Here is a 12,288-nt window from a genome sequence, read left to right on the forward strand (position 1 = left end):
AGAGGATAGAGTAATAAGTGTGGCAGTGTGATCAGAATGCATTATACATGTGGATGAAATTGTACAGAAAGACCTACAGAAAGACCTAGCTACGACCCTAGAGAAAAACATTTTAGACAGAGGTATATAGATGAGAGAGAGAGAGAGTGTGTGTGTGTGTGTGTGTGTGCGTGTGCATGTGTGTGTGTGTGTGTATGTATACAAAACATTCATAGTGGATTTCTTTTTTACTCAGAAAACATCTCTCAGTTTTATTTTTCTAAAGGCTGAGAAAATTAATAAAACAAATGTGATACATCAGTATATCTGGAATAGTATGTCTATAACCATTGGTTAATTTACTTAATCCTATAGTTTTCGGAAGCTTGCTTACTTGGGGCTTGTTAGGGGAAGGTACAATTGGGGATTAGCCCCAAAGCCCCTAGAGTACTGATCAGTGTTCTGCCCTGACCACTCCGACTCACTTTAATCAGTGAAATTCTTAGTGATGTTTATATCTATTAGTTCTCCAAAGTATAAGCCCAGAATGGGGATACAGGCCTTTAACACTGGCACTCAGAGGCAGACAGGCAAGTGGATATCTTTGAGTTCCAGGCCAACCTGGATTAAATAGCAAGCTACCTAACAGACTCTTGTCTTTAAAAAAAATTCCTAAAATAAACACAAGCTTTTATCAGCATGTAGTAAGTTGTTAGGCTTGCTACTCAATCAGTTGTTTGGCAGAACACAAACAGATCATGCCTGGATGGAAACCTGGTCTCTGGAGCCTCCCAGCAATTCATTTATCTTCTCATACCACTCCCAGGTTGTGGATTATTTTTTAACAACACAAAACTATACATAGCCTGAACTCTATCTATAAGAAACTAAATAAGTTAACCATGACCATGTACACAATAGGATATGACTAAGAAATACCAAGAACTATTCACAAACATGAATGAATGTTTACATAATAACAAAAAGACCATCTAATTATTTATCCCATTCATGCAAAGTCCAGTAGATACAAACTAACATAGTAATATTATATGTTGACCACCAATAAATGCAGTTTATTATTTAAAGAAAATAAACCCAGTAAAATACTTTGCAAAAGGAAATAATAGACAGGTCTGCTTTGCATTTTACATGACTAAAACCCAAACTAGAAACACTGTCTGTGTGAAATGTTCTTCACACATTGTTCATTAGGAGGCACAGGACACTTGGTACCCATTGGACTTAGTTTTCAGAATCCACGTCATGGAGGAAGTATTCAGATCCACTCAGGCAATCATCCTGAGTGAGAAGAATGAATTCAGGTTTTAGGAAGGAAAAGACAGCTGGCAGGAATTTGCAGGCTAAACCAGCAAGGACAGAGTGATACATGAGAGAACATATTGCTCTGTGTGAGAAAGTCTGGAAATGAGATTTCCTAGAACAGGTCAGTCCAAACTGCCCATTTCGTGGTGAGCTACAGAAACAGTCAAGTGGAATGATATCCAGAGTGTACACATGACCCCTCTCTATGCCCTTATCCTTGATTAAGTTATTGATATTTTCAACACAGAAGAATGCCAGGAGATACTTCACATTGTAATTGTGACTTCTTCTTCTTCTTCTTCTTCTTCTTCTTCTTCTTCTTCTTCTTCTTCTTCTTCTTCTTCTTCTTCTTCTTCTTCTCTCTCTCTCTCTCTCTCTCTCTCTCTCTCTCTCTCTCTCTCTCTCTCTCTCTCTCTCCCTCTCTCTGTATCTATCTCTCTCTCTCTGTTTGTGTGTGTGTTTCCCCATGTCTGTGAATTCTGATACGTAAAGATAAAAACATATTTTAATTTTCTTAGACCCAATATTAGTGAATCAACTTCACCTTACATACTGAATAAAACTGCTATACAATTAGTTCCTCTGGACTGAAGTGAACAGTGGTGTTAGAGAAAGGAAGGCCTGCATTCTAATCTGGAAAATGAACTCTGAATTCGGGACTTCATCACATTTCTCTCTGTGTCTTTTGTTTCTATTTTACCAAGTCTTCACTACAAATAAGAAGCAGCCTGCTAGAAGGGATAAAGGTTGTTGGGTAATCCAGAACTTATACAGACATGTCCTGGCATGAATATTTGTATCAAATCACTAAGGATCAGTGGTGTTATTGGATTCACCAAAACAAGAACATTTACTTGAGATACATGCTTTATAGGAAGTGAGATAAACAGGAACTGATAAGTTGCTCAGTTGGTAAAGTTACTGGCAAGTGAATACAAAGTCTTACATTGGATGCTGAGAATCAACATTTTTGGCACATACATATAATGCCAGAGAACCGGAAGTAGAAGAAGAAAGACAAGAAAAATCAATGGTATTATTTACTACAAAGCAATTTTGAAGCCATTCTGGGATACCTGAGACTCTTTGTCAAATCAGATAGATGATAGATAGATAGAAAGATAGATAGATAGATAGATAGATAGATAGATAGATAGATAGATAGATAGAAAGAAAGGTAGAGAGTTAATTTACAATGAGTCTAAGAATACTTGTTATAGGAAGAAAAAGAATTATAACTTCCAACCATTAAACCCTCCTTCTGGCACTAATCCAATACTTGCAATTATGTATAAACCCAAGAAACATTTAATCCTTCACAATACATTATATAGTTTTTCAGGCTGAATAATCACAGAATGAAAGTGACCAAAACAGCTAATTAATGTTTAAATGGTCAATGCAGAGGTTCAATTTAAGGTGAGGAAAAATAATCTTATAATGTTATTTCTGCATTCATAAATATACTCAAATCCTACTAAAATATAAGAAGAAAGAATAACTCATTATTGCATCTAAAGTGTCCAGAGCTCATGAATTTTGAAAGAACCTCTGAGTTGGGTGTGAATGGTGATTTGTGCCTCTAATCCCTAAAGTTGAGATGCTAAGACAAGAGCACTCCCCTAATTTGAGAACAACTGTGGCAATGAAGCTGAGCTCCAGTGAAAGCCTGGACCTATCTCAGAAAAATTAAGAAAAATAAAAGAAAAATGAAAGAAAAGAACACAAGAATGGGGGGAAACAGCACATTGTTGTGGGGTAGCAAGAGAAGAAAAAGAGAAAAAAGAAATGAAAGACAAGATACTTTTGGACATCAACACTCAAACCTAAGACTGAAGGACGCCAGGTCTACAAATATGGAGAATTTGGGTGGACTATTTTGTGCATAGCTTATTAAAGGAGCAGAGTCTACAGCCTTGAACAACATATCAAACATTGTGGAAACAAGCAAAACAGGCTGAGCATGAATTGCATCTATGAAGTCAAACTCTCAAGACAAATTAAATGTGTAGGAAGATATCCAGTGAACAAGTAAGTGACGTTTTCTGAGCTTCTGTGACTTAATCTATCAGCAGGGATGAATGATCTTCAGTTTGGTTATGAGTCTCTGTATTTACTAAATTAAATAGGAACTTCTGACATCACTGTACAGAGTTTTGGGGAGCTACTCATTTTTAAGAACCTGAGGTCATCTCAGTCATTCATACTAAACATTGGACACAAATATGAAGGTCACTAGAAAATATTTCTTAAAATGTAGGTCTCATTGAAAAGTAGAAACTGGTTTATGTGACACTGAATATAGTGATCTTAATGTAATTAGAGTCCTAAATATGTCAGATACATCTATTCAACACTTCTTTCAGATACACTTGACATAAGAATTTCACACAATGATCAATAACATTGGGTATTGTTGACTGTGAGTGACCCTCAAGTAATGAGATGTTTAATCTATTTTTGTTGCCATAACAAAAATATCTGACATTTGTTAATTTATATTTTGAAAATTTTTATTGAGATGGCTCAGCAGTTCAAAGGGTGTACTACTCTTGCAGAGAACTCATATTCAGTTCCCAACAACCACACCATGCAGGTAAAAACTACCTGTTAACTCCAGGTCTGAATGATGCAACCATGTCTTTTGGCCTCCTTGGATACTTGCACTCACAGGCAAAAACTCACGTACCATCACATCCAAATATACATAAATTAAAAATAAAAATAAGAAAATATCTGAAAAGTTATTTTGCTCATAGTTCTAAAGATTGACAACCCAAGATTGGGCAAAGTCACCTGAACAGCCTTTGATAGGCTCTCACTGCATCACAACACACAAGTGTCATGTGTGGGTACAAAGGTCACAAGACCAAAGAGAAGAAAGAGGCCAGGGAAGGACAGGTTCATTCTTTCATAAACACCTACCCAACTGAGAACTATTCCACCCCTGGGAAGACATTATAACTCCCTTCCAAGTGTTTACCTTCATAGGCAAGTCAGATTTTACTAAGCTTGCCTCTTATACAATATTTATTCAATACCATTACATCAAAAACCCTGATTCTAGCACATTAAGGCTTGAGGTACATACTGTAATCATAATCAACCTATACCTGGAAGTAAGTAAATTACAGAATATATAATATGTGGCCAAGACTACATCGTCTAATGAGATCTATAAAACTTACACACACATTCATACACCACAGTTTAACTCTCAATTAGGCCAAATACAGAATTTTTGTCAAACAGTTCTATACAAAAGTCATCATTTATTATTTAATTAATGTATTAAAATAATTGATTTTAAAGATACCTGGGATATCACCACCTTCGTAAAGAAGTTTGATTACATTGTGGCCACCTCCGTGCAGAATTTGCGACACACGGTTCATCAGTATATAATGGCTGGCACCTAGAAACATTACATAAAGTTCATTTTTTGTGGAGATTAAGGAAAATGGTTCTGATTACCATAGATAGCTGACATAAAGAAATCCAAAACTAAGTGTCAAAGCATAGAATGCCTCAGTATGCCTCAATGGAAACCAGCTCTTCCATACCCTCAATTACATTGTAGGTAACTGTCCCAACCCGCAGGACAGTCGAACAGGGTCTGAGGAACCACCTGTGGAGAGAATGGGGGACAAGAAACATAAACAACAGATAGCAAGTCTCATTGATCAATCTGACACATTTTATTTTTTCCAGGCAGGTTTTATACACATAGAAGCAGAATATGGGGAGGGGGATGATGCAGAATCCCTTTGTTTCTGGGGGGAATGCACCTGTTCCCCAAAGCAGGATATTGGCTAGGTAAAAAGTTCAGCAGGAGGAACAGAAGGGAGTGGGTTGCTAGGTACCTGTTCACAAGATCTATAGATATTTGTTCTTATCTGGGGGTAGTACTTTCCTACAGAGGCCTCAACTTTTCCCACAGAAATCTCAGCTAAGCTAGTACTTTTCCACTAAGGACAAGACTTTGTAAATAAGCACTTATGGCTGACAAGGCAGTTAACATTCAAACAGGGTCATTCCCAACAGGTAACACCCAAGACATGACCCTCAGAACTTTGGCCAATGGCAATCTTTCACCAAAGATCTGAGGGTCATGTCGGAAGAAATGGCTTGGAAGTTAAGAGTGCTTGCTGTTCTCACAGATGACTTGGCTTAAGTTCTCAGAAGTCACGTGATGGCTCAGAACCATGTGAAAGTCTCGTTCCAGGAGAACTAACCCCGTCTTCTAACCTTCACAGGCTTCCCATGTGCATAATACACTAACATACATGGAGGCAAAACACTCATGAATGTAAAATCAAAATAAATGAAATCCTTTTTAAAATCTAGACATTCTTCATCCTATGGTGCATGCATATTTTCCACTGTATCTTTCCCACACTGCTGTCCTTTGGGCTCCAAAAAATTATTGTAATCATGGAAAATACATTACAATATGATGGGCGATATCTTTCTCTGGAATTTTATCTTATTGCTGAGAACAGAGATGCAGTATATAAAATACTAGGGAAATAAATTTTCATAGGGATAGAGGGTATGGAGCCCCCACTTAAGAAGTTTCTCTTCTTGAACCTGAGTTTATGCCCTTTTGAAAAAAGTTATCTAGGATCACTATGAGGCTTAAACCACCCTGAAATAGCCATGAAAAACACCAGAGACATGAGAAACTGAGACAGCATGATTCTGCAGCAACCCTGGGTTGCTAAGTAAAGAGAATCCTTGGGAAAGGAACAAGTAACATCACACCGATGTCTTCTCCTCAGCCACAATTTCTTTAGAACTTTGTTTTGAGTCCAAAACTGAAGCAGAGAAAGATAAATAAAGAAAAGAAGAAAACAAAATTGTAAACAAAAGCTGAGAGGTCAGGGTGTTTGGGAACTCGAAGAACCATAATAATTAAGTTGGGGCATAAAAGTCAGGGAAACTGAACGTATCTGCTGAGTGGATAACTCCTTCCATTTCCATTTGTGTTATCTGAACACAGCACATACAGAAGCTACCACACCTGAGGAGTCCTGCTCCTGCTCTCAAGAGACTGAGAAGGAGTGCCCAGTGAGGTGACCATTATAATGGATGCTCATGAGCAAGGTTTCTTCCAGAGAAATGCAGAGAACTTCAAACTGCACAAGCTAAGCCAGTGGGACAGAAAAAAAAAAAAAAACACCCTAACATATCAAGATCTGGGGTCCATACAATCATTACTTCTTCTGCACATGCATGCACGCACATACACACACACACACACACACACACACACACACACAAGAAAAGAAAATCAAAGTTAACAAAGAAATGCCTAGAGTAGGAGAAATAGTCTTCCCTAGGGATGAGCATACCAACTGTTGATCCAATACAAAATGGTTATCACTAAAAACATTATACAACCTGAGCAGGTTATATTTAGTAATATATGTTTATATATGTGCACTTGTGTGCATGTGACAACAATTAGCGAAAAAGTGGCCCTAGTATTGAAAGAGAACAAGGAGATGTTTGCAAGTGTTTGGAGAGAGGAAGGGAAAAGGGAAATGGTGTAATTATGTTATGATCAAAAAAAAAAAAAAAAAAAAAACCAAGTATTTTTAAAAGCAGATGGAATGTAGCATCAGAATTTTTAACAGTAGTATGCAAGCCCCCACTCTAAAACTGCTCCATAAGAATTTTTATACAACATTGCAAAGGTGAGTTGTATTCCTGCAAGAGGCAGCCCATGCTCTTGACCCTTGTGTGCCTTGTAACAGGAACAAAGAAGGCTCAAGTCCATGACTGTAGTCTGTGTTTCTCTCCACTGCTGAGTTCTACTGGCTCCATCCCTATAAGTGCTCTGAGGGTGGTGTCCTGCCATTTCAGAGCAGCTGAGAATAAACATCCCTTTATACAGGCACACTTTTAACCTTTTGCATTCTATTATCCTAGACAAACAAAAAGTAAGTAACACATGTGCCATAAAATACAAAATTATAACACGTATTCATCTTCAAAATTGTTGAGAATGTGGGTAAAGCACACCCAGGCCCACAGAACCCTCCTAAGGATGCCTACTCCTCCTCTCAGTTGTAACTTGGTAGAAAATATTCCTAATAATCACCCCTTAGAAATGTAGGCTAAGTCTCTGAATATTCTGCCCCCTGCCACTGAGAATGTTCTAGAATGCTAGGGATTAAGACTCAGGAAATCTTTGACCCCAGTCCTTATAATGACTACTTCTGCAGCACTTAAAATAAAACTTCTGCTTTCCATAAAATAATCTGAGGTAAATCTAGCTGAGGTAACTAGAAATAGTGAAGGGGGGCAAGTGGAGGCTAACTTACCATTCGTTGTTAAACCCAAAATGTCAATAACTTTGCCATAAAACGACAGATAATTTGGCTTTTGGGTAATTTCTATTATAAGTGAGTTCTGATCACAGGTTAGAAGTTAAATGTTTACGATCCTTTGCAGAAGATTGAAGGTTAATTCTACTAAAATTCTTTCCTGGCACAATGGGATAAAACTTTTATCACCTCTGCCACGCTATTATATCTGTGTCCTTTCTTGCCCTAATTCTTGGGTCACATCCTATTCAACTATAAATCCAAACAAATTGACTATTTGAAAAGAAAAATGTTTTCACAAAGCCTATATACAGGCTTCTTGTGACCTGTTACCTGTTGACCCTAATATGTATTTCTCCTACCTGACCCAGTCTTTTTTTTTTTTTTTTTTTTGGTTTTTTTAGAGACAGGGTTTCTCTGTATAGCCCTGGCTGTCCTGGTACTCACTTTGTAGACCAGGCTGGCCTCGAACTCAGAAATCTGCCTGCCTCTGCCTCCCGAGTGCTGGGATTAAAGGCGTGCGCCACCACGCCCGGCTCTGACCCAGTCAGTGATCCATGTACATGAAGTTGCTGTTATCATGAGCCCCAAACGAAACCATGGGACCAGGACATTTGTGGTGTTAAGAGTAACATATCAGGTCCTGGAATAAGATGATGTCCTGGTGACATGCAAACTTTGAGGCCTAGGTGCTTATATAGAAGAGCATCTTTCAAAACCAAAAATGGTTATGAATGTTAGCTTCCCCAGAAAAATCAGGAAATGTTCACTGCTCCCTTTGTGGGATAAATAGGCTGAACACTGACTGCTCTGCCTCCCACCCACTCACAACTAAAACCCCAGTAGAGAAGCCTTTCTTACAAACCCCCCTCTGCATTTCTCCTTCTGTTTCTACATCACATTATATCACCATCTACTGTTGCTCTCTCCCTTGGGTAGAGTCCTCTCTGAGCACAACTTTGCACACACTCCATAGCCCCTCCCACAGGTGTGGTCTGCACCTAGATAGAAAAATCTCATGTAAGGTCAATTATGTGTCATTTTTATGAAACATGTTAACCCAGGCATCACAGTCTCAGAAGACTCTATATTCCCAGCAAGAACTTACTCAGTGTAGATATAGTCAGGATTTTTGCAGCCTCCAAGAGAAGAACCTCAAGGAGAATGAAACTCACAAGAAGCCAACTCCGATGTGCAGCCATCTTAGAACATGTGGAGCCCTGACACAGGTTGCACACCTAGAGAACTGTGCTCCACTAAGGGACCCTGTAAGGCTCTGTCACAAAGCACTGTCTGTAGCCTTGAAATTGGGTAAAACAAGAAGATACTTTATGTTCTTTTTCCAAATGCCCTTTGCCCTTGGCCTTGTCTCTGCTAATCACTTTCCCGTGGATACTGTTTCACCCTCCTTAACTAGAGTTGAAAGAAAAACAGGTGGAGAGTTAATTTTTAACTTGTCTTAAAATCACAATATTTTCCTTGTTGGCCTCAAAAAACTCTAAAGTGGAAATGGAGGGACCTTGGGAAATCCTGTCAATGACAGCATCCTAAAGTGGCATATACCATGGACATTTTACAATGTCACAAGACCTAGTCACAAGCTTAGCTTACAAGATGCTACTTCCTCCATCACTCCTCTATCTGTATCCTATTACCATGTCTGGAACTCATTACCCTGGGTACAGGTTTTTAAATCTCCAGTGGTGTCAATCATGAACTAATCTTCAAGGAAAACACTCAAGATTATTGCTTGACATGTCTTACTAGTCACAGATGCATGAAAATGTGCTAGTGGCCTATGTACCCGAAAGGCAGAAGAAAAAATTGTTAAACCTCCAGTTCTGAATGAACATCATGAAACAGAACAGAACTATTCCACAATCCTTCCAAGGGCAAACTCAGGACAGAGTCCAAATCTGTTTACTTGTAGATCAGCACAGGAGGAAGAAGCACACTGCCCTGAGCGGTCATCTTCACGCTCCAGTGTAAAACCAAACTGCTTTAGCTAAGTTTCCCAGTGCAGTTTCCAGCTCCAAAGCAGGAAGAGAATCTGCCTCTGTACTTACCAAGCATGCAGAATACAGCCTTGAGTTCTGCTCTGCTCTGTAGCAGTGTGTCTTGTGTTTCCAAGACTTTGCCTATGCTTGAGTTTAAGCATGATGCTGTCATATAATTCACAGGCATACAACTGAAGAGACAAAAAGAAGAAGAAATAATGTGAGAACGAGGACTGCAGTGTCCTTCCCCCAAAAAAATCAGTCAATCTTTTGTCCTCATATTTCTCAAATGTACTAGGGTAATGGTTCACTTATTGTCAGCTACAGTAGACTAAGGGATACTCAGACAGCTGGTAAGGAAGGCACCACTTTTGGCCAGGTGTGAGACTCCTTCCAGATGGAAGTAGTTTTGGCATCAGTGAAGAGAGTAAGGAAATTCCACCCTCACCCAAAGTGTCTGAGCACCATCATGTCCACTGAGGTTCTGGAAGCAAAGGTAGTCTCAGTCTCTTTCTCTCTCTCTCTCTCTCTCTCTCTCTCTCTCTCTCTCTCTCTCTCTCTCTCTCTCTCTCTCTCTCTCTCTCTCTCTCTCTCTCTCCCTTTTCTGGAGATCAGACACCTATCTTCTCCTAGTTTCAAACATCAGATCTCAGGACTGATGAAATTGTTCACTGCATGAAGAATTTGTGGACTTTAGTACAGATGCCTTAATCTAAGATTTAAAAAAAAAATAAAAACAAAAACAAAACAAAGCAACAACACAAAACAGGCAGTTATAATCCCAGCACTGGAAGGTCAAAATGGGTGGATCTGGATCTTGTGGCCTTACTCACACCTGCCTGTCAAGCTTAATTGCCAAGTGATAGGTTTCATAAAAGACCCTGTCTCAAAAAGCAGGCTATGTAGTATAAAGAAAGACACTTGATGTCAGTCCCTGGCTTCAACATACACGTTCAGAAATATATGTATGGAGTGTCAAGCTCATAAATACACTTGAAAACACATATACCACACACATAGACCTCTCTCTCTCTCTCTCTCTCTCTCTCTCTCTCTCTCTCTCTCTCTCTCTCTCTCATACACACACACATACACATTAATATGAGAGAGAGAGACTTACAAAGAGGAAGGAAGGTATATATAAAGGAGATAGAAATGATGAAGGAATAAATATGGAAAAGTAAGTGTGACCAGAATGTGGATACATGTGGATGAAACTGTATGTAAAAACTTTCAGGCACTGTACTTCTACCAACCTAAACAAAAATAGATTTTTTTACAGAGATATGTGGGCACGTGTCTGTGTGTGTGTTTGTGTGTTTAAAACAATACAATAAAAGAACATCCAATTTATGGTCTCATTATGTAAATCTAGAAGATACAAACTAACATAGTAACATTATTTACTGACTACCAATCAGCCTTAGTAAGTAAGATAGCTAACAGCAAACATGAAGAGCTAAGGAGGAGAAATATTCAATAATGATAAATCTTCATTGTGTGTGGGGGGGCAAATATAGATATCATATATGTATAATTATGTACTTTAATATGATGAGTTCATGAATAATACCCAAAAAATACTTTCCAAAGTGAAGTGTGACCAAAAGGAAATAATAGACAGATCTGCTTGGCATTTTAAATGACTAAAAAGCCAAACTAGAAGCATTAGAAACACTATCTGGGTACAATGCTCTTCACATTGTTCCTTAGGAAACATAGGATACTTGGTACTCACTGGACTTAGTTTTCTGAATCCAAATCATGGAAGAAGTATTCAAATCCACACAGGCATTCCCCCTGAGTGAGAAGACTGAATTCAGATTTTAGGAAGGACAAGACAGCTGGCAGGAATTTTCAGGCTAAACCAGCAAGTCCAGACAGGTTGCTAGGACTCAAGATGTATCACAGTCTAGAATTTGCCTCAGTTACTATTGCGCAACACATAGTAGGAATATTGGATAGTCAGCAAACCCTGACCTCTGTTATCTCCTGGACTCCTCTTTTCAGAGGCTGTAAGAAAAAAATCTTTGCTGTATTTACTTTGTGTGAATATTTGACAAGGAAACTCAGAGTAGAGAGTCTCGGATGCTTGAGCTTCTGGGACAGGTAGTGTTTAGAGTGCCTAGTGTCATTCCTGTTGCTGTTACAAATTTCTCTGACCAAATCAACTCAGTGAAGAAAAGGTTTGTTTGGCTTACACTGCCAACTTACAAGCTATTATTACAACTCGGAGTTACAGTCTACTCTTGCAGAGAAGTCAAGGCAGGAACTTAACCACACCTGCAGTCAAAAGCAGAAAGGACACACATACACAAGCCACCAGCTTCCTTGTATTTTCTCATCTGCCTTTGTCCATTCTTTGTCCAACATACAATTAACTTTCATTGCATGTTGAGTTTGTGCACAAAATTTGCAACCACTTATACTTGGTAAATAATTTTCAGAGTAACCTATTGAACGTTCATGAACTCTTGTGTATCATGTAAATATTTTTCTCTTGGCTCCACTTTTGTCTCACCACAGTTTCTTCACTGAGATAACTCCAACTTCAGTGGTGACAAATGAATAGTTTAACCGCATTGCCTCCCTTCCATTCCTCTTCCATTGCCTTCTCACAGTTTATGTATGAGTTTACCTGATTCCAATACTAA

The 12,288-nt window shown here is 38.7% G+C and overlaps 1 protein-coding gene across 2 annotated transcripts in view; it reads right to left on the minus strand.

Moving 5' to 3' along the window:
• LOC110310735 (UDP-glycosyltransferase 3A1) overlaps nt 1–9,799 on the minus strand; it is a 30,125-nt gene extending 20,326 nt beyond the window's left edge. Inside the window, exons 1-2 of one of the 2 annotated variants that reach the window (XM_085831435.1) lie at nt 9,704–9,799; nt 4,622–4,720 (exon numbers count right to left, since the gene is read on the minus strand). In XM_085831435.1, coding sequence (XP_085687561.1) covers nt 4,622–4,720; nt 9,704–9,710 — 106 coding nt within the window. In that variant the 5' untranslated portion in view covers nt 9,711–9,799. Of the gene's footprint in view, nt 1–4,621; nt 4,721–8,745; nt 8,972–9,703 lie in introns of those variants that run through there. The other variant, XM_085831436.1, reaches the window with a different exon arrangement.
• Between the last annotated feature and the right edge of the window lie 2,489 nt (nt 9,800–12,288).

The sequence above is a fragment of the Mus caroli genome, unplaced genomic scaffold (genome assembly GCF_978045245.1).
Source record: "Mus caroli unplaced genomic scaffold, Mus_caroli_1 scaffold_16, whole genome shotgun sequence".
Taxonomy (NCBI): domain Eukaryota; kingdom Metazoa; phylum Chordata; class Mammalia; order Rodentia; family Muridae; genus Mus; species Mus caroli.